General features: G+C 36.4%; 1 protein-coding gene across 1 annotated transcript; it reads right to left on the bottom strand.

Moving 5' to 3' along the window:
* Nucleotides 1-4,354: 4,354 nt before the first annotated feature.
* LOC128991498 (innexin inx1) lies at nucleotides 4,355-22,772 on the bottom strand. Its single transcript, XM_054414424.1, has 2 exons — nucleotides 21,982-22,772; nucleotides 4,355-6,430 (listed from the first exon to the last, which is right to left on the bottom strand). Exons 1-2 carry the CDS (start codon nucleotides 22,492-22,494, stop codon nucleotides 5,858-5,860), a joined length of 1,086 nt encoding a protein of 361 aa, XP_054270399.1. The 5' UTR covers nucleotides 22,495-22,772; the 3' UTR covers nucleotides 4,355-5,857.
* Between the last annotated feature and the right edge of the window lie 1,142 nt (nucleotides 22,773-23,914).

Raw genomic sequence — 23,914 nt, 5'->3', positions numbered from 1 at the left:
TTTGGCAACATTTGAAACAAACGTGTAAAAATCTACGTTTTTTTCAAAGGAGATCGAAAACCAACATGGCCGGACTAATAAAGTTAGAAAACCAATATCTCCTAGCGATTCCCCGTCTTTATTCTTTATTTAATTAACAAACATTGTCAATCTGGCAAGCGATCTCTAATAAAAATATAATTATCAACAGCTTTAAAATCAAAGCTAACAATTAATTATCAAGGCTCTACAAAATATTCATAATAAATAACAACATTTGTTGAAGGCTATTAGTCCCAGTTTTGGAAATCGTTGGAGCATTTTTTTTTAAACATTGTAAGCACAAACGTAACGCGTATAATAGTATAGGGAGAGTCTAGCTATAAATAGAAAGATAAAGATTTAAACTGCCAAATACCCGTGGCCTTTCTCCCTTTTTCCCCATCGTAGATACATGTGTCCGCAATGTTCCGCCCTTGAAATATTTGCAGAGACCTGTCAACCCCTTGTCAGGTAGCAGTAATCTCTAGTGTCCGCTTGTGCCCTCTTTAACGACGTGTCCCCAATATTCCGTGTCCGCATTTGCCCGGCATTCGTTCTATAGTAGATAGTGCATGTAAATTAATACTTTACCCATTGTGTTGCAATGTAGTTCAATAAAATGTTATCATCGTTTGATTATACATCAACCTTTGTTAAAAGGTTAACGGTTTTGTGCTATATCAAGGTTATTGCGCTTTGGACTTTTTTACAATAATATTACGTAATGTATTTTTCTATCAAGCTGATAAGCATTTCGATTGATAAGGGAAAATTTATTTGCATGATATCTTGTAAAACAGTCTTATTTAGATTAAATTTAATGTAATAATGCTATCTTAAGTGAAATTGAATATATTCAAAATCTAGTCAAAAGGAACACTATTGTGTGATGTAATCATAAAGCTAAATCAAAGGTGTCTCCAACGTTATTCTCACGATGGAGTTTGTTAATGTAACTTCCTTGCAGTGTTTATGGAGATAAAATGCTTTTTAGGAGTAATCTGTTAATATTCAACACAACACAGCATTATTGTCTTTTCTCGATTAAATTGTTAAGAAATTATCTAAAGTGATAAAAATGTATTTCCTCTAGTTTGTTTATTTAAATTGTGACTAATTTTATACGTAAACTGCCCTTGTGCATGACACTTTTTAATGTGGAGCTTTAATGAGGTAGACAACTGGAAATGCGCTGAGTCAGCAGGTTTGATGCTACGGGGGTCATTTTGCGGTTCCGTTCTAACGGTGGGACGAAGAGAAGGGTTATGATTGCAAGTTCGATGTTCTTTGCGCGGTTCACACGAACATCTCTATACATTTATCTCATGGCAAGACCTAGGCTCGGGACCACTGCGCTATTTCGTTTAAGGTAAAAAATAGAAGCATACAAAATCCCGTAAAAATCGTGCATTTATATGTTCATTACATAACCACTCTACGCCTATGTACATAAATACTGAAAGTGCTTAACGTATCTACAATCTACATATCTACATATTTCCCATGTTATCCTAACTGGAATAATTGTACAAAATAACAACACTACGTGATCATAAGGGCTACCTAAGGTGATATATGATTTGTACAGTAGGCGTGGGTCTGTTGAAGGTAAATTCTATAGGCCAATGCAAATTGAAATCCACAAGGTTTGCTACAAGAGGGAAAACTTGTATAGGCCTACCGTATAGTTCTGGTAACACTAACCTGTTAATGTTTTTAGAACAGACAGTAGTCGGTCTGCGCTACTCAGGAGATTCCAGAAGCTACTGCAGACTAGTGACGAGACCGAGGATGAATTATTTACCAAGAGCAAACTCTGAGACAACCTACGCTTCACACAACCACGTGAGGTATGTGTTGAGTACACATTGTAATGTACACTTTACACCCAGTAGCTCCGTGTACTTATCACCTGGATACGATCAAATACTGACAATGTTATGGTGCATGTAGATGTTTCATTGATTTTTCAACAGATACATCCATTCATCATAGTTATGTTGATCATGATCATGTATTTTGTAATAGATTAATTTTCGATTTTTTTCTGGTTTCTTGTCTAATGTTGGCAACAAAAAATAATTTTGAAACATAAAAAAGAGGAGCGAGAAACAAGCTATGAATTACGGATGAGTCTGTAAGATAGAACTCAAAAAGGTTGATCGTACCTTTTTGTATACGGACAATATCATTACAATTCATATTTCATTGTATGTAAAATGCTTAATATCCGCCATCCAACCTACCAATGGACCGATATAAAATAAGGACTACATGAATTTTGTTACAAAACAGGCACATGTTAATTTTTATGAAATTAATTTGCTTTGAAAAATCCAACCCCACTTTGCTTGATTAAAAAATTAAAAAATGTAACAAAACTAAGAAATTTCTTCATCAACATGACCATTTGTAAGCCAATTGGTTATAAAGTAATGGGTTTTATAAATTTAGTTCTTTTCTTCATACGAATCCTCTGTATTCAACGTAAATTACAAAATTACTAGCTGTAAAAGTGTTGGCTACAGAAGTTTCTTGCACAGGTGAAACAAAATAAAAATTCTTTCAAGTTAAGTTGAACACGAATTATCACAGAAAGTAATTATTCTGTTTTACATTTAACTACCATTTACCTGAATCAGTCTTAATCGTTCAAATCTACTTGTTGAGTCAATTATTTCTTGTTAGGTGTTAACTTAAGTGTATAACGAACAATTTATAGTGTCAACATATTTTACATCTAAAATAAATATTGATGGAAATATAAAGCACCGGGTTATCCTTTTGACCTCGGAATACCTGCGTAAATATTCCATCTATATGAACCATTATATTATGTGGTCAATTTATTTTCTTACAAAAATAACTTGGTTGTATAGCGGTAACCCTTTTACAGTGCTACTGTCTAAGTTCTGTTAATAAACTTTTCTTGTTTTTGATACTTTGATAAATTGGGGGTTCGCAAAGATACAAAAAGCTTAAGTTATCCTCACAGGTGGACGTGGTGTAGGTATATACGAGAAAATCAATATCTAATTAAGGAATTCACTCTGTCAGACCATTCTAAAACTGACTAGGGCTGGAACGTCTAGTACTTTTCACAGTCGAATCCTTTATTGGGAGTAATGACACTTGGGTCTCATTGTTCCATCAATAGCATATCATGGAAGGAACTAGCTCATAGCACTGGAGACGGCTGTCAACCAATTGTGGTCAATTGACCTTCATTAACAGCGAACTGTAGCAATCACTCGATATTGCGTTCGTACGTAACCATTTCAGCGTAGGTTACCGATGAGGTTACCTCCCTTGTTAAATAGTCAGCAGACTATAAATGTGTAATTGTGTGTGTCCTTCAGGACCAAGTTTGTTGAAATTTCACACAAAAGTAGTAACTAGATACATAAAAAATGTCTTCTGTCTTTCTAGTTTGCTTTTCAGCAGGCTAAAGTACTGTACTTATCAGTTTTTCCAGGATCTGATAAACCTGTTTCATGCTTGACAAAAGCAATCCCCTTTTTGCTTGACATGGTTAAAAACAAATTTTAATTCTCCTCGTTATCATTGATGATGGTACGGCTACCCTAAATTTTTTTTTTTAGATAAACCAAAACTGGATGTGAAAAAAACTGAAAAATCGCTTTATCACAAAAACTGGCTAATTGAAAATCGTATAAAGTTACTATTCCGAAAAGCTCTTCCACACTCAGAACCACATTCAGCCCATGTGTTTATAATTTTTTCTATCAATCTAAGTAGTTCCTCAGATGCCAAGAAATAAAATTAGTTTTGCAGGTTATGATTTTGATAACCTATGATATTTTAAAACATGCAATGTGTATTGAATTCATCGTAGACTTGATTACCAACATCAAGCAATATTTTCTTAAAAAGGTTGCAATAATTTTCTAACATCTCATACCTCAACATTTCATAATGATATTTTACATGAGACAATGCTTTACTGTTATGTAAACTCTTAAATTATTAGTAATGCATTTGAGATATCCATATCGTATCACTTATTTAATCAATATAAGTACTCTTGCCCTTGTCTTATTGGTTGAGATACAAGACCAATTCATTGACACGAACGGCATTGAAATGAACTAAGTAAAAATATATATATTTATATAACTTTCCTGTTTACTTTCCTTGAAAGATCTGTTCAATATTTTAAAGATTTTAAATTATTTGTACTTTGTTAGATGTAAAATATAGGTGTCTACACTGTCCTTACCAAAAATTTATTTTCACCCATGAATTAACCTAATTTTTTTCAATTTCAAAATTCTAAAGAAGAGAAAATCTAATAGGGATGAATAAAACTATATTTTAAAAATACTTGAACCATGAATTTATTTGTATAGCAAATCATATGAAGCATGCACTAATGCTGACAATGGACTACAAAGTACAATAAAATGGAACGTAATAGCTGGATGCCCAATAGCATAGCAACAGCAACCTTACAGTACACAACTCTGTATATATTATGTATAAAACTGTATAAAACATGTCTTTATTGTAGAATGTAAGGAAGTATTTGGAACCACAGCCTATAGTTTAAATGGTGTGCTTTTACTAACATACGCAGCCCGAAACGCTACCATTGTATATGTATATGAAGTATCATTAAAAGTCTAACAATCGACCATGGAATATCGATACAAAATAGAGTACATAAAAGTAAAGAAGTACCAAATGTATATAAAATACAGAGCTTTGTAAATTTATTTTACTCTACAAATGCACACGTCACATTTCTAACCTAAAAGTTTGAGACAACAGTTATTAAAAATCGGAATCAACAATCTTCGGTTCAGTCACCAATTGCAGGTCTACTACATAATAAATAAAGTAATAAATATTGAGCATACACTGAGTCTGCCCGATGTAAATTACAACAGAAAATAAACTGAGTAAGATAGAACTGAATACAAACCGATTCTACATTCAAATTCACAATGATATATACATACACTAGATACAAACGTAACACTAGACATTCCACTAGGATAATTCCCAATCTGAATACAGCGAATCTTAGCTTTCCAATTAGGCCTTTAACTACTCTGGGCTTACAAAAGTATAAATAATCACAGTCAATACAACACGACAGTGTCAAAGGCACAAGAGTGGCAGTCTTCGTGGCAACACCGTCGCAACTGCAAGAACACATAGAGAAATATACAGCATGGTATGTGGAACATTCGCTCAGGGAATCCAATAGACAACGTTTTGCCAGTTTCGTGAAAATTAGTTTGTCAATTAGTTCTTAAATAGGCCTACAACAATTAAAAATTATTATTTCAAGGTACAGTGAGTTGAAGATACAAAAACGTAGTACTGTAGCATTTGAATAAATTCACACGAATTTGAAACAATATATTTAAGCGAAAAAAGCGGCAAGAAGATGCATATAGACATCCTGAGCAAATGTTATAAGCTTAGAATATGGAACGCTTAAAATGGAATGATCTTTAATTGACTTGAGGAAAAAGTACTTGTGCACATAAAACGGAAAAACTTCTACGTCATGATAAAATTTCAGCAAAATCTTAATTAACAATAATTATCAGTCTTACAATTCGATAATTTAAACAGTCAAAACACACTTTGCAAAAGATTTAAAAATTGGGAATTTCAAAACCAAAATAATAAATCAAATAGAGAACACATAGAGAGTAACAGTAGAGTACGACATATATTCCGTAAACAAAATACTTTACAAATATACACTAAGATACAAAATAGCTGCCTAGGGTCAATAGGCACGGGCAGGACCAGGATCTTCAAGTTGGATGGCGGCAATTTCCTCGCCTTTGCTCCTGTATCATTGACTGTTGCTAGCCGCTGTTTCTATCTTCTTGGCCAGTTCGGTGATCATCTCGCGGTATATGATGGGGTCCATGTTGCGACTCAGCATGTATATGATCCACCAGTCGCCGACGTCCGTCTTCCTCGCTATGGCCTCCGCCACTTCCCGCGGCACCAGCTTGTTCCTGGCCCTCAGCAGCATGGGCCTCACTGACGGACAGGCGATGATGATGGCTCGGTACATGACCAGGAACGACAGCAGAGTCAACAGAATGATGAACCAGAACCAGATGAAGATGTAGGTCTTCTCGTTGACGATGTTCAAGGGAAGGATGCAGAGTGAGTCGTGTTTTTGGATGGTTCCAGAGGCTCCGTACTTGTGGAAGGTGCACTTGGTGACCCTGGGGAAGATGTACACCATGGGATCTACTCGGTCTTCCTGCACTTGCTCGGAGAACGTCATGACTCGCCAGCCGTAGCTGAGGAACTCTCCGTCGAAGAACTTGTTCATGAAGTACAGCTGCACCACGATGTTGACCAGGCAGAGCGCCTCACAGAACCAGTAGCGAATCGCGTACATGTTGTGTCTCTGCAACATAACATGTTTTGATTAGTCAAAGCTGCAACATCTAAAATTGTTAAACCTGAAACGGGTTGGATATGATTGGATAGAATTAAATCACCGTCAATACAATAAGTAATTTAAGTAATGAAACCTCGTTATCCAGTATTTGAAGTTACTGTACTACGGCAATATATTTTATTAATCTACACAATTCGTCACGAAACCCTGATCTTATTTCATGTTATTCAAAACTAGACCTGAACTTAATCTAATCAGCCCAATATCCCACTAAATTATGTGTTGTAAGAAGCTTGAGTGGTTTCAACCTTTAGCCAACTTTGACTAAGGTAAACACTTCCAGGATATGTGTAACAAATTGAGTCTCTTGCCATTCAAAATGACACTCTTACACCCACAAATAAAACATATAACATATTGAGAATTAACCGTACAATAATTTCATATTACATACATTATTATTAAGCATTAGGCCACACCGATTTCATCACTGTTTCACCGAACCGGGTAACGGCGTTTCAGAGAAGCCTGTAAGAAAGGCAATTCCCCCGGCGGGAAGGTCGACGGAGGACGTTGGCTGCAATGTCCGCAGCTGCAGAGGTCGAATCCGACAACAATTACGTAACGAGAGCAAGCCCTCGTGTCAAGACGGACTTGACAGTGTAATTGCAACGTGGCGAAGAAAAAGGAGCAAACAAGTTCAGCCTCTCTCCAAGTACAAAGGGAATCGAGCAGAAGTGATCTGAGCTCTGGGTTATGGCTATGATCAAGATTTAGTTCGATTGATGTCAGAATAAAAACTTGAGGATTGAAACAAATTGGGCAGTGAAAATAGGAAGTTTTTCTCAAAAGAAACATGGGCAATGGAGCATTAAGGCTGATTGTAGATTTGTAAATACAGAGTACAGTATTTGAACAACTTAGCTCAAATTGCATAATAGTGAATCTTAAATTTATTAGAGAGTCTATTCACCCAGACTATTGATTACTTGATCAGTTCCAACGAGTCTGCGACGTGCTTTGATTACCCTACACAGTATTTTACAGCTGAGTATGAATGCAAGAACGGATAATAGTGTACAGAGTTGACTAAGATAAGCTTTTTCTGTACCTAGCAACAATGATCAGGGAAAACTGGGCCCATTTTTAACTCTTAAAAATCTATACAGTATTGACTTTTCTAAAGATAATTATTGATGGTCATTTAGGTTAAATATTCTGCTGATTAATATGTTTCATAAATAACGACACAGCCAAAATAAACGCAGAGTATTTCAATGACTTGTTTTTTGTTAGCACTCGAAGATCAGGTATCGGCTACTTCAAGTAGCTTTCTCTTATTTATCATATAAATTTCCCTTCACTTAACGTTGGTAAACAAAATTAAATATGCGTCAGCAGTTTCTTATCTGGCCTAATGAGGAAAGATGTATGTGGTACAAGTCAGTTAAATCTTTTCTCCCGGAAAACCACCCTCGTCGCCTGCGTACACAATGTCTATTGTAAGCGCACAACGCGGACGGGGGCGAGCCCACTAGATGACTCAGGAAGATCAACTGTGGGTGGTTGTTGGAATCAAGGCTACTATTTCAACTACAGTACATACAATATTATGTCAGCTCCAAAACTGCAAGTTTCAACAATAACATTGTAAAATAACTGACGACTACTCAAGTGATGTTGTGCAATATGCACATACAAATCAATTGTGGTTTTTCCATTATTTTCGCCTAGGTATTTCTGCCGCGGTCTTTTGCTGTGACGTAATGACGAGTAGTTTGCCTGGAAGTTGTTTCTCAATCAGGTAAGTAATTATTGGACTATAATAACAACACTTCCTGGAATTCATTCACAGTGTCGACAATAACTTTTCTAAATCACAAATATTATGCGAGTAAAAAATCTGGACAAACTTAACTTTCAAATCGAATCTTCCACCGTCCAAAGAAATGGTTGTGGGATTTGCAGCTATTATTTGATTGGGAAGTTTTTAGTCAGGCGTGATTTTATTTTGTCACAAATATTGCATTTCCGCGTTGTGACAGACAAGTTGGTCTGATAGAGACGCAGACACCCCGCCGAGCCAGTGATAGATAGCTTTATAAACGGCTTCTCACACTCACACTCACACTCGCGCATCGCACGTCGCACCTGTCCATCGCACATGTGCGGGCGAGCAGCCGAGCACACCACACAGCCACAGCACAACAGGTTTGATTAATAGTCACAAGTCCTCGCACATACAAATCATTCCTAACTACTTTCAGAAACGCGCTGATTAAGCCATTAAAATTTGCTAGAATGAGTTCGTTTCACGTAACGAGTTTTCTGGGAAACTTATCGCGGCATGCTGGAGGACAGCAACCGCTGGTGGAGGTTTCCAAGAACAGGCGAGCCAGAGGAGAAGGCGACCACGTACTGCTGACAGGGTATGATGTCATAGCTGGGATAAACTGTCGAGGACAAAGATCTCAGCTGGTTACCCTGAGGGCAATGCAGAGAATAATTCAACGAAGAGCAACACATTTGGTGGAAATTGCATTTACCGAGTGAATTTTCCAACAATTATGTAATCTTCCATTATGATGAGAAAATTAGATGACGATTGCCTTCAAACCCTTGCGACGGAAGAAACCAATGACTAAACAAATCTATCGGCAGGATTTCCTAAAAAACTTACATGTAGAACTGGATCTAGCAAGTAGCTGAGTTGGTTAGAACTCGTGAGGTCAGAAGGTAACTGGTTCAATCCTGAGAGGTCAGTAGTTGTTAATTCAACACTGGGCACAGCAGTCTTTTATCATTGGACTATTGCTGGTTAATCATTAGTTAATTTTGCTAGCTAAAGAAGTAGCTGATTTTGGTAAGAATTGACAAAGTATATCAATAAATTCCACTTTGAACCTTCATATCTATCAAACCCTACTCTTAGAAGACCTAGTGAAGTTGTTTTAATGGTAGGCTACTGGACCACTGATCCAGACAACAACACTTGGCAAACTGAACGCATACGGTTTTTATAGAGAAAGTAGTGGACATCGCACACTAATTTCTGTTGCTAGTTGGTTTTAAAATAAAGATGTACCTATAAGAAAAATAAAACACCAAACTTACGATCACAATTAACTGTGCCAATGAGATTAACCAATCTGTTCACGAGGTACGAGAGATACATCAATCAACGCATCGAAAGTAATTTCCATTGACAGCTGAAAGGGATTTTTCGAATGCGTGGATTAAATTTATATCAAATTTTAACCTTGAAAATAAGCAGCAGATTAAGAACGAGAACATGATTGAAGATTCAGAAAAGACCAGGTGCGGGTGCGAGAAGGAAAAGGGACACCTTCTTTAGTATAAAGAGGTCGATACACACACAGCATCCCTGGGGGTAACGACCTACTGGGACAGTCGCCACCACAGCTGCACACGTGGGACATAGACCACTGATCAGACAACAACACTTGGCAAACTGAACGCATACGGTCTTTATAGAGAATGTAGTAGACACCAAACACTGTTAAATATGTTGCTAGTTGGTTTTAAAATGAGATACGTAGTAAAATGAACCAACGATGACAAAGTGCTCTGGATATCAAGTATTTCCATTTTTTGTCGAATAAGCTAAGTTCTTAGCAAAAAAACTGAAACGGCAACTGGTAATTTATAGCATTTGTTATCGACTATAAAAACTAAAAAGTAACTACCTAACTAAAATGTTTTTAAAGTTTCAAACACAAAAGGAAAATATATTTATGACTGTAGCACACTCTAGCTAGTGGCACATTCAATAATGTATTCTATTTGAAAAATTAGCTGCAGGGAGAAATGGATAAGATGTTTACTTCAGGTGCTCAAAATCAATCACTGATACTAACTTTTGCTTTAAAAAGTGCAATTTGGCTAATTAATGAAAACTCAAGTCTTGTTGGCGTGTGGTAAAAATATTTAGAGATATTATTTTTTTATGAAAAATTGAATGTCAGTACACTTTCTACATAAACAGTACAGAGACATACACTGTCATCAGCTCAATTCAAGGATGATTTACTATGAGGGAGTACGATTATTCTACGATTCTAACTTTTATACTAAACACAAGACATTTTATTATTAACGAAGAATAAGGGAGTGGAAGATCACTCATTGAAGCCAGAATAGGTGGAATAGAGATGCATCCTAAACACATTTTTTTTAAGTACTCGCAAATATTTCAATAATATTTACAATTAATTAATTATTCAATAATACACGATGCAAGATTTGTAAACATGAAATTTATTTTATTTTAAGTTTGGGGTTCGTTAAAATATGACAGGTATTTTACAATGATTCCCAAAGAAGTTTTTTTCTGATAATTAAGTGAGAATACTGGCACTGGGAGCCTTATTAAACAACCTTGTTAGTTGTAGTATTGTCACCGGTCGAATGAACAAACAAAAGAACTCTTAAACGAACCGCTGTGACGAAACCTTTAGTCTCAGTTTTGCTGGCTTCTGTTAAACCTCATTTTGAAATTAGTTGGACTAGCCAATAAACATTATGACTACAATGTGAATAAAGAAGCAAGCATAATGGAGTGCGGCTATGTCACTGAAAGGGTTTTTGATTATTTTACTGTCATCGAGACGAGTTCTGACCATCGAAGTATATAACACAACTTCGATGGTTCTGACGAGTTAATGCAGTAGTGCAATTTTGCGCAATTGAAATCAGATCCTCCTCTGAATCATAGATGCCATGACGTCATGCTATATAGGAGTTACAGGTACATGACGTTTATACGAGACAATAGAACTGCCATGAGTAATCACTAGTTGATCTTGCAAAAGAAAGGGAACTTACATACAATGGATATAGCCTATAAAAATCCTACCTAAATGAACTGCAGCGAAAAGTGCAATAACGTTATCTGTTGGAAGTGATCGGAAACCTTTCATTTGAAACTAAAGCGTGACTATCGTTTCCAAACCGTTAACTTACTCAAAGAACTTACTCCTCAGTAACAACGCTACAGCGATTATGGATTATGATAACACTACTGTATATCTACTGCTATCTCGTTACGACTGTGACAATCGCGCTAATTGCTACCAGTTATACACGCACGGATGTACGTCTAATGAACAACAAACTACCATACCAAGCGGGGGGAAAACCACCATTAATCATATGGTAATTGAACACTTTGCTTACCCACTAAACAATATTGTTATACATTCTTTGAGCAGTGCGAACGTTTCCGGTATCGCATCGACACCTTGACCGCTCATCACATACAGTAAACAAAAACGTCATTTAAATCCACCACCATAAATTATTTTATCTCAAAACATTTCTTGCATCTTAACACCTACACCGGGTGGGCTCTAGAATCCGAAACCAATCATTGCCTCCTAAAGAAAATTCATCGTCCCCGTAAATCACCATACTCGGTTGAAAAACAAACTCACAAAAAACGCAAAATTACAAAGTGCACAATTTGCAATCTGGAGCCAGTATAAGCCAGATCGGCTTGATAAAAATCAATCATAGGTGGTCGAACAACAGTTATAGATAGCTGGCGGGAAGCCAAATAATGAACGACAATTAGCCACACAAAAACAAACGATGATCGGGCTTGCCCCTGACATAGTGATACTACCATAACTCGCCGAAACTGGTTTGCCTTGCCTCACTCAAACACACGTCCACAGCGGGGCGTGAGTAACCTATCCGGCCCGGCGGGACCATTTTTGTAACGTGAAAACACCGCGTTTTCGATCAGCTTCTTTCACTAAATAATATAATTGCCTACGAAGGGGCTATGTTGACCTATGTCTAGGATTACGGAAAACTTCATAAAGTCTTATTTCATCAAATCAATGCTCCTCTTCTTTACAGCACTTCAACTATTAAAGCATCTCGTACATTTCTTCTTTCTCCTAAATAAAACCTCGCATGGATCGACTGTGTTGTTTATCCCTCGTTAACTTGTCACCTACCAACTGTATTCATTTTTTTGGGGATTCATAGCCGTTTAACTTGTTTTTGTACCGTATTCCACCTCATCTTCTTCAGAGGTGTTTCTCTTTACTAGATCGTCAACGGTTGAATTCAGCCAACAGTCTTGGTCAGCTTTTTGCAGTACTCTACTTATTGAACATCTTTTATTTCATCTTCAGTCTACTGTTGTTGAGTCTGACGAGAATACGTCCATATAACCGTAATCTTTTTATAATTTTTTACTGGTCCCTCCTCTACGATACGGTCTTATGGTATTTTGAGAATTTATCATTCCCGAAGCACAAAATGGAGACTTCTTAAAAAAACGATACCACAGGTGTTTATTTAAATGCAAATTTTAAGAAATTTTTACTTATTGGGTGAAACTGTTCGCTACCAAGTTTGCAACACTTGATCTTGTGTATGTCTACTAATAGATTTAAATATATTTCTCGCTAATACTGTCAAAGTGTTTAATCTCATTTTCATGGTGGAATGGCCTCTGGATCGTCTGAATTAACTATATAGTGGTTTAAATTACCTTGTTACTGTCAAAACGATCCTTTGTAGTTAGTAGACTACAGCTGTTTCATGCTACGAATGGAGCACATCATCAGGTCAGAAGAATGTCAAGTAGTCTTCATATTCCTCGCAGTGGAGTTCGTCAAAAGTTTAATAATAAATAGAGAACAAAACACATAACACACGGAAACACGAAACATTTAATATTGGTCGACCAGACGACGGTAACAACACACGTGATACGGCGCCGGTAGAGGGTGAGTCGCGACTGTCACGTGCCGTCGGCGTTGACCCCTACTCCTACTCCACTGTTATCCTTATCTCGTTCCTTTGTTTTCTGTTTATTGTGTATATGAATAGCGGTATTGTAGATGATGTTTGATTCGAATGATAATTGTTCATTTAATATATTCTGTGGTTGTTCTTTTGACGCCTTGTAGATTTCAAACTCCTCAACTGTATCCATGTATCGTCCTTTATTGCAGAGTTGTACTATTTCTAAATTATTGTCAATATTTGTGTAATTATGGTTGGATGAAATTAAGTGGTTTGCATACGCTGATTTTGAATTTTTCTTTGGCATATGTTCCTTAAACCTGATGGAAAAAGATCTTGATGTTTGGCCTATGTAAAAATTGGGACAATCGTCACATTTTAGTTTGTAAACTCCTGTTTTGTCCATTGTATTAGTTCTAGACGGTTGTCGTTCTTTGACGATGGTAGACAGTGTATTGTTACTTTTGAAAGATACGACTACATCATTCTTAGCCAATTCTTTAGTCAAGGTGTGGTTCAGTACGACACCGTAGTTCGCAAGTAACAATAAACTGTCTACCATCGTCAAAGAACGACAACCGTCTAGAACTAATACAATGGACAAAACAGGAGTTTACAAACTAAAATGTGACGATTGTCCCAATTTTTACATAGGCCAAACATCAAGATCTTTTTCCATCAGGTTTAAGGAACATATGCCAAAGAAAAATTCAAAATCAGCGTATGCAAACCACTTAATTTCATCCAACCATAATTACACAAATATTGACAATAATTTAGAAATAGTACAACTCTGCAATAAAGGACGATACATGGATACAGTTGAGGAGTTTGAAATCTACAAGGCGTCAAAAGAACAACCACAGAATATATTAAATGAACAATTATCATTCGAATCAAACATCATCTACAATACCGCTATTCATATACACAATAAACAGAAAACAAAGGAACGAGATAAGGATAACAGTGGAGTAGGAGTAGGGGTCAACGCCGACGGCACGTGACAGTCGCGACTCACCCTCTACCGGCGCCGTATCACGTGTGTTGTTACCGTCGTCTGATCGACCAATATTAAATGTTTCGTGTTTCCGTGTGTTATGTGTTTTGTTCTCTATTTATTATTAAACTTTTGACGAACTCCACTGCGAGGAATATGAAGACTACTTGACATTCTTCTGACCTGATGATGTGCTCCATTCGTAGCATGAAACAGCTGTAGTCTACTAACTACAAAGGATCGTTTTGACAGTAACAAGGTAATTTAAACCACTATATATTTAATCTCATTACTTCACTCGATTCATAAGAATAGTCAACAGACATACGTGACAATACCTTGAAACGTCACCAAAACTGTTGCAAGATTCTCAATAAGTTGACCATAAATCAATATTATCTGAAGTGTGTGCTCAAGACAACACTGGGGATTATCAAATAAGTAGGCTAAAACAAGTGTTGTACGTAGCAAACTACTGAATTTGCTTTGAATTTAAAATCACGAACTAAACACACAAGAAACGGATTTCAATTGAAGTTTAATCTAAGGAATTGACCTAAGATGAAATTAACATTATATTTTCAGCTGACCTCTAATCCAATGTTAATCTATACGTAATATCGAAGGTATATTCTATTTAAATTAAACAATTGAACATAACACCGCCCATCCGAAATATTACACAGCTAATTAAAACAAGTACAGTAATGTAATAGATTATTTTCTGTGGTGATTCCATCTGTTAAAGACAGTACATAACCCAAACTGATTTGGACAATTGCATTCATAGTCCGCCAAAAAGCACGGGTGAAAATAAACAATTTTCTGATCCACTAGTTGTCTCGCTCAGAGACGAGATCAGAGGAGAAGCAGATGGAACCAGAACACGGAGAGAAAGTACGGCGGCTGTGGCAGCCGTAGATGGAATTCCTACTGGACCAGAACGACAAGAGAAGGGAAGGGGATCAGTGCCAGTGAGCAGAACAAGAACACCTCCTGCGGCCCAAACACCAAACTGGTTCCCGTCACAACTGTCTTTATACAAATTAAACAGCGGGAGCTAGGGGGGTAATTAAAACCAAAACTGGGCTGAGAGGGGAGGGCGGATAGGCTGTTATTCATCCCCAGGCCGGACAGCCAAATTGGCCGCCATTAAATTACCCGCGGTGGCACACTGGTGAACAAGGAATCCTCAAACTGGCGATTCTTACAGAAATCAAGTGTGAAGTGTGAGACGGACGGTGGTTTTGGTTTAGTTTAGTGCAAAAACGTGGATATCGGGGTGTTACCAATCATTTTAACGAGAAATCAAGACACAACAAATTTCTTAACTAGTATTACATTTTTGTATACCGGTACGTTTTGATGCTGTTAATTTGGCTTGGATAGAGCAAGTGAACCTTTCGTATATTCGTCGTTGTAGTAAAGTCTGTTTGATTCATGTTGAGGTCAAATGAACATTTCTCCTGAGTTTTTGGAGTGTATTTTACTATGTTTTCGTTACAGTTTGGCTATACAGCAATAGCAGAGAACAATTAATTGGTTATAATTGCAGTACATCCTTGATTTGGTTATAATATAGTTTACCTATAGTCCAGTCAATGAATGATCCAAAAGTAGGTGTAGAGTGCGTGAGCAGGTAACTAAGCGATTCCTTCAGAAACTTGTTCAGGGGGCTTAGGGTGTTAACATACCAAAAGTCCTGACTCCTAGGTGGTGAGCCAGGGGGTGGAGGGGGGAAAAAGGGGGGGAAAAGGTACGCATTTTGGGTTTTTTTATTATATCTCGAAAACTATCAACTGTTTGTATACTATAGTAAATTATAAAATTGAAGAAGATTAAATTTTCTACAAGAAAAGTATATAATGTGTTTATTTTGGTTCAACAGATTACGAGTTATAACTTATTTAATTGATATCTTATTAAAATACTCCTTCCATAAGAAATACATGTAAATTAGTATGCGAAATGGGGCGAATCCTATCCGCCCAAAGGAAATATAACTGATATTCTGGAAATATTGACAAAATTTCCAGTAATTTCACACTTTAATCATGAAATTTTGTCAAAAATTAAAGCGAGGGTGAGCGTTTAAAAATGGGATGATTTAAGGTTTTTTTTATATTTCCAATAAAAAACCACCAAAACTCGAAATTTTGTTACCTCGCCCTCGCCTTAAATTTGGATCAATTTTAATGATTAAAGTGTCAAATTACTGGAAATTTTGTCAAGATTTCCAGAATATCATTTATATTTACTTTGGGCGGATAGGATTCGCCCCATTTCGCATACTAATTTACATGTATTTCTTATGGAAGAAGATTTTAATAAGATATCAATTAAATAAGTTATAACTAGTAATCTGTTGAACCAAAATAAACACATTATATACTTTTCGTGGAGAAAATTTAATCTTCTTCAATTTTATAATTTACTATAGTATACAAAAAGTTGATAGTTTTCGAGATATAATCAAAAAACCCAAAATGCGTACCTTTCTCCCCCCCTTTTTTCCCCTCTCCACCCCCTGGCTCACCACCTAGGAGTCAGGACTTTTGGTATGTTAACACCCTAAGCCCCCTGAACAAGTTTCTGAAGGAATCGCTTAGTTACCTGCTCACGCACTCTACACCTCATTCCTTGACTGGACTACTACGGCCGGTTTTTTTTAACTAGCCTTTTCAATTCAGTTCTTAGAATTGAAAAAAATCACCTAAGAGTTATTGTTTTTGTTTACTTACTTTACAGCACTGTTTTGTTACTTTACATTACAGTACAAGTTTGGACCAATGTGATACAAGGATTGAGAGAAAAGAAGTAAAATCGTAATGTTTCTGAGTTCTAACATAAACTTATCAGCTGTTAAGGCAAATTTAATTGATTATGTACAATGAGTGAGTGGTAGAGACAACGTTGCATCACAGTGGCAATGAGAAGTTATAAACGAAAACACAACCTCTAGACGTTATGAGTACCCACCTAGTGATTGTTAGTAATTTAAAAAACGGCCATAGGTAAAGTAGGGTACGCAACTCGTGTAATTAACCTTTAAGACAATCGTAAAAGTTTAAAAGGCACTCGCCAAGGCTCTCACATTAAATTTTCTACTCGTATCGCTTAAAAGACCATCTTTACCCGATCCTTGCATAAAATAAGTTAAATATCAACAAACAGGAACAGTAAACAAAAAATAATCAAAAACCCCCCTTACATAAGCCACACGTCCACAGGGAACTAAAATTAAAATTGTCTCCTACTGGTCCATTTTGTATCAGTAGTTTTGCACTACACAAGGTCGCCAGTTCAATCCTAAGAAAACTGAGTAGGTAATTTTAAATGGTTTAAAATAGGACCAAGCTCTACAGTGTAAGGACCTACTGCAGCCCATTTTGTTTTCAAACTGATCGTAGAAAAATAAGAGGCTGCGCTACTGTCACTAAATTATGTATCTTTAGTTTTACTGTTACAGTACTGTGATTATAGCTATGACATAAAAGATGCTATACTTTTGAATAAAAATCTCCTTTCAGTTGAGTTTGGTTAAAAGTTGGTGTATGCTACAGAAATCAATAATTTACAACAGTAAATTCAGCTAGTTAAGCATCAAATAACCTTCTGTAACCAGTTAAATAGTTATCTAAATGTAATCCTATTGCCAGTAGCTTTTTCAAAATCTTAAAAACCAAAGAAATTTAATTACCTATATTAGGGGATGAATATCTTATGGTAAACCATGCCCCCGCTGCATTATAAGATCTAAGACCACTGCTGGTCATAGCCCAATCTCTTTGGTCAAGTGGTGGTAATCTGTTGGGATGAGACCATGTGACTAATCAATGAGACATGGTGGGATGATGAACAAATCCATGGTTTTGTTACATATTTTGATTATAACTTATTCTAGGGTGCTTTTAAACTTTAATCATGAACTTAAGAATGAAGAGTGAGAGTAGGATCATAGTCATTAAAACCTCATTTAACCAAATAAATTATCTAATCATAAACAATAACTCGTCCCCTAACCAAGCAGCAAAGCACACATCATGAAATTAACCATCTACACCACGATCAGCTGATTCTCTAGCCGGATCAAATTTGTAAAAGCTCAATGATTAATGTACAAATGAACACAAACAGTAGTCCGTAGCATGTACAGATGAACATCAATAGATTAATGATGGTAACATTGGTATCGACCAACTATGTAACAATAACATCATTGTAAAAACATTGAAGTTTTCCGGGGCAAAAACTAAGTTAACCTCGGGCCTAAGTTAACCGATGTTATTTTGTTTTAAGATTTTCATCAGCTTTCTGTCTCTGCTTATAATCCTAGCTACTTGTTAAACGATCTAAATGGTCAATTTCTCATTCACATCTGCTGGAATAGAAATATCGGTCTTAATTATTGAACATAAAGAAGCCGGAAGCGCTCCTGCTAAAATTCATTTCAAATCAAAAAACTGAATGTTGGCAACATTTATAACTCTTACCCCACTGTATAATGGATATTGTCGAAGTGACATCCAGTTTTCAATATTTTTTTAATTAGATACCTATCAATGTAAGTTAATAAATACAAAAAAATGATTTCTTGCTCATAAATCATAATCAAAATTTTCATTATTCTATTATTGTACTGTACAATTCAGTAGCAGAAAAACATCAATGTTTCTATGGTTGGTTAAAAACTCTGATGTTTGACCTAAACATTAATGTAGGCTAAACAAAAACATCGGCAATCTACCACTACCGTAATGTAAAAAGCATCGGTTATCGAAGCTCATCTCTGAATCAAGGATAGCTTTTAGTTCCAAAAGATGATCGTAGCCGATGTCACTAGTCATATCCTGATTGGTTACTTAGGCTATACAAGGTAGCTACTCCTTTCCATATCATAATCAGATTCACATGTCATTGAGATTATGTTGATTAGGCGAGATTTTTTAACTACCAAGGGTAAGGTAACAGCAATATAAGTGTAGCCTACTAGTGCAAACATATAGGCTACTGAAAGGGAAATGTTAACTGGAATGGAAACATTATTACAGCCCCTTATGGAATTATATTGTCGATAAGAGAAAAGGGGACACATAGGCCTACATTAGGTATGGAAAAATTTTACTAAACCCTATTAAAAAGCATGAATCACATCATAGGCTTCAATACAACACACTATTGGCTTAGTTTTGACTATTAAAACTTATACCGAAACCCCAGTCTGACAGGCCCATGAGAATTTTCAAAAACACATGTTGGCAAAACTGTTTAAGAGTTACTTGGGAGGTTCCATTTCCCCAATACCTTCCCATCTTTTCCTCCCCTACCTGTTGATATATTTTTTGTTCATTTTGCGTGGGTGCCGTGACCTTGACAGGTTGTCCGTTCATAACATGCTCGTCTCAGAAGCCCAGCGTTAGTGTATTTTAAAGCGGGGTCTCACAGACCGAGGGTTTCGGTTAGCGTCAGCCTGGGTAGTGTAAGATTTTAAACAAAAAACGTGGGGTGCATGCAATAGATCATTTACAATTACCTTCACCTTATTGAACTAATGTATTATTATCAATTGCATGCACCCCACGTTTATCGTTTTAAATCTTACAAGTATTTATACTCTCCGCTTATTTATAAATTATTTTCTACTTTTTAGTGCGTTTAAAAACGTTTTGTTTTAAAAAGTTTTTTTTATTTATAAATTATTTTCTACTTTTTAGTTTTTAATGTGCGTGGATGTTAAAACTATTCAAGCATCTATATCAAATTAAGACAGAGGTATGTGGGAAATCTAAGGTTTATTTGAGTTTCTTTTCATTTTCATATAATTATGTATTAGATTGAATGTATGGCCTACCTACTAACTATAAATATATTAATCTATTTAATTTATTGTTTACTTTAGAATACTAAATAACAATTGACATTATTAATAAACACCTTTATATCTGCATTGAGATTGTTTAAATCTTTATTTTGAAATGTTTGTTTGTACAGTAGACTCCCTCTCATCCAGACACCTTTTAACCGGACATCGGTTTAACCGGACTACAGTTGACGGAAATGACATCTCTTTAACCGGACAATTATTATCGGCACATTGGTTTAACCGGACTAGATCGGCAGGAAGTGGATGGTACTGTAACGACTGTTCTCTTGGGAAAGATTTGAGACCAGTGATCACATGTCTAAATACAATGCTCTCCTAAATTTAAGTTGAATATCACCGTAAACGGTCCATTTTAATGAGTTTTTGGGGATGTCGGCTTAACCGGAAAAACCGTTATCCGGACTGGCCTCGGTCCCAAGGAGTCCGGATAAGAGGGAGTCTACTGTATAAAGAATCTCTTGGGAGCATTACCTGTACCTCTTAACCTCTGTTCTTCGAACTGTCAAATTTAAGTATTTACAGCTGACTTAAATTAACTGATATATTTACATTCTTTCAAAATGTAGGTTAAACATGGAAAATTTGGAAGCCCATGGGGCGTAGCCCAAGGGAAATATGAAAATTAAATGATATAATATTGCATTGTCATCCATTTGTGAGCTATGTTTCAAATTTAAAGTCTCTAGCTCATAGGGAACTTTGTGTGAAATTGATATCAAAATTTGTAGGAAAGCGAGCTAATAAAAACAAGCCCATGGGGTGTAAGCCAAGGGAAATGTGAAACGCCCAAGGGAAATATGAAAATTAAATTATATAATATTGCATTGTCTTCCATTTGTGAGCTATGTTTCAAGTCTCTAGCTCATCGAGAAGTTAGTATAAAATTGATTGCAAAATTTGTACCGGACAAGAAAGCGAGCTAATAAAAACGTTTTAATAAATGGGTAGGCCTATCAAACGCACCTTACTTTAGGAAGGATATTAATAATAGGCTAACTTAAGTGATTGAGAAGCCACGAGCCTCATTACCTAGGATCAGAGGAGCTTAGAATAGCGTAAATATTCTCGGAAGTTGGTCGATGTTGGGACAAGTCAGTAAGTTAATTAAAACCAATTGTGTCTTTAGAAATTGCAGCCAAAATACAGTGTGGTAGTGTGAAAATACTTTGAATTAACTTATAGGCCTACGCCTAATTTCTATGTAAGAATAGGCTACAATAACAATAACTTATTATAAACAATTACCGGTACCTACAAGCTTTTGGTAAGTTATGCTGTTATTTACGTTGGTTACATGGGCTTAAGTTATTTTTTCTCATCATTGTTTTAGAGGTTTTCACTTTTCATTTTTTTTTTATTGACTGTTAACTTAGGCCTACATGAAGAACATTTTATTTTTATCTGGGGAGAGTTTTACTGGAATTCTCAAAATCTATTCCGTACCTTCTGAAGCAAAGGGGGTTCTTTCTTCATGTAGGCCTACTGTATTCGGCTATACGGTAATATTCAAGGGCATTGATGTATATTATTACAAATTACCAAATTTATTATAAACTTAAAGAAATCAGTTACAGCCCCCTCACTGTTCATTTTGGCCAGTACTCTGGCTCCTTGGTTAGTTAAACCTCCCAAAAGGCCTGCGGTGTGCATTAGCATTGTGATGTGCTATGGAGCCAAGAGATAATTGTGCCTCTTACCACCTTACGTTCTGGGCGAATCCTTCTCTTCCTTGCAGCTCCAACCAACCTAACTTAAAACCTCATGCGCCCGGGCCCATTTAAGAAGCAGCCCAAAGTCCAAATAAGCTTATCGTGGGATAGATATTTGTAAAGCTTAAGTTAGTAACTTAACTTTAGTCCTACTTCCTAACAAATTTAAGTTACAACTTACCCTAACGTGTCTCAGAAGATAGTCCAGTAGCGCCTTCTTTTTCTTACATTTCTCCTCCTCATGACAAAGACCAATGTTCAGACCCATGACAATGGTCCTAAGAAGTCCTCCTTCCCAAGCATCCCAGATGAATTTCGGAGTGTAGCAGAGAATAGCTTGAAAAAACAATACGAAACAAACCCACTGATAGTAGGTGTAGTACTTCTTAGCATCTTCATCGCCAAAATCGTTACTAACTCCTGGATGTGCGACTTCTACTCCTACTTGACGCCTGAATGCGTCAGGCATGGTAAACGTAGAGGTGATCCAGCAGAAAGTATTGACAGGATGAGTAGGTAGTCCACTGACAATACACTGTATAGGGCTTCCAACATATTGTGTCGCTGTGATAACTAATGAACATGCCATTAACAATGCCGTGGTAAATGTATTATGCAAACGGAATATAGCATTATCGGTCGTTATGTCCTGAAATTTCAAGTAATCCTTCAGTCCCCCTAATAGCTTCAGCATTTTTGGTTATGTTGTGATTACACTCACCGTCCGAACGTAAACAACTCCCGCGGTGTAAAAATGGCCGCACTCGTATAACTTGTTTAACACTGTCACAAAGTCCCTACGCAACTTATCATCACTTCTTGGAATATAGCTATTCTGCAGTCAGACTTGATGCCACCATACGACTGATATCGCCTTTAAAGGCCACGTTGAACGTAGCCTATATCAGATACACTCACGCCTCGCTACGCTCCCGCTTGCTTGCCTCTCGCGTACTACAATTGATACTATCCCCTCCACCTTTCCCGCGCCTGCCCTTCCCTTCCCCTCCATACTCTCAAACAAGGCTCCAAGTACCGTTGTTCTACTTCTCTTCCCCCTCCAGGCTTTCTCGCTTTTGCGCAGAATAATAAATTCTGTTCAAATAAGTTAATTTTTCTAATAATAGAGGATAACAATGTATTTGAGTTGATATTTATCATACGTCAAACTCCATGCATGATGATAGTAATGATACAGTATGGTAGATAACAATTAATAATTGTTTCACCCTTTTTGAAAACTTCATGAAGCTTCCATAATTCTGTCTATTTCTTTTATCGAGCAAAAAAATGTTGTTTGACATTAACTGGGAACTGTATAAATAATAATTATTGTTTTGTTTGAGCGAAATTAACGAAATACTGTAACCGTGTCTACCTACCACCATTGCCATTGATTTTACAACACGCTGTTTGTGGTACTATCTAGTAGCCAACACTGAAACTAACCTCTCCTTTTACCCGGAGTAAATTTAATAATGTTACAATATTATAAGTTTACTTTGATTTGAATTGGTATATTTTAAATATATAATTTTAATCAAAAATATGTTTCATTTCAGATTCCGAAGACCACTGTATTTTAGAAATTCAGAACAAAATTAAACCTTACTCTAGTAATGGTAAATTATTTTACGAGATTGGTTTCAATATCACATTGACGGCCTGTTTTTTTAGCAGGTTACGCCTGTCACAGCACACCTGCAGACTATAGTTGAATAGATACAACTTCAGTATCGGCGTGGTGGGGCTATCTGACGTTCAAGTAAGAGGGAGAACTGCCAGGTTGTCTACCAGACCAATAAGAGCGAGGAGAGCCTGACGCGGTTTCCATAGCAACAGGCGCTGTTGCCATATCGCACAGCAACTCCACGCACGCACGCACATGTGCAGTTCCTAGTGTTGGGATATCGAAAGAAAATATCGATATTTATATCGACGATAATATCGGAGCCTCAATATCGATATTCCGATAATATCGGACCAAAAATATCGATATATCGGAAAAATATCGTTACAAATTAAATTGGAATGCTGACGCAATGCTTTCCTTTAACAGGAAATTACCTTAACAAACAATTAAAAAAAAATGCGTTTGAAGATATTAAAACAAA

Source organism: Macrosteles quadrilineatus, unplaced genomic scaffold (genome assembly GCF_028750875.1).
Source record: "Macrosteles quadrilineatus isolate MER2022 unplaced genomic scaffold, UCM_ALF_1.0 Scaffold_4__1_contigs__length_99947679, whole genome shotgun sequence".
In the NCBI taxonomy this organism is placed as follows: Eukaryota; Metazoa; Arthropoda; class Insecta; order Hemiptera; family Cicadellidae; genus Macrosteles; species Macrosteles quadrilineatus.
Note: the sequence above shows the minus strand (reverse complement) of the source record. Positions and strands in the feature narration are given on the sequence as shown.

What these genes read in the sequence shown, in the direction of transcription:
- LOC128991498 (XM_054414424.1), bottom strand. Translation starts at nt 22,494, where the DNA reads ATGCTGAAGCTATTAGGGGGACTGAAGGATTACTTGAAATTTCAGGAC. An exon ending in ATCTTCTGAGACACGTTAGG is followed by an intron (nt 6,431 to 21,981) that starts GTAAGTTGTAAC and finishes GTTATGTTGCAG; the next exon opens with AGACACAACATGTACGCGAT.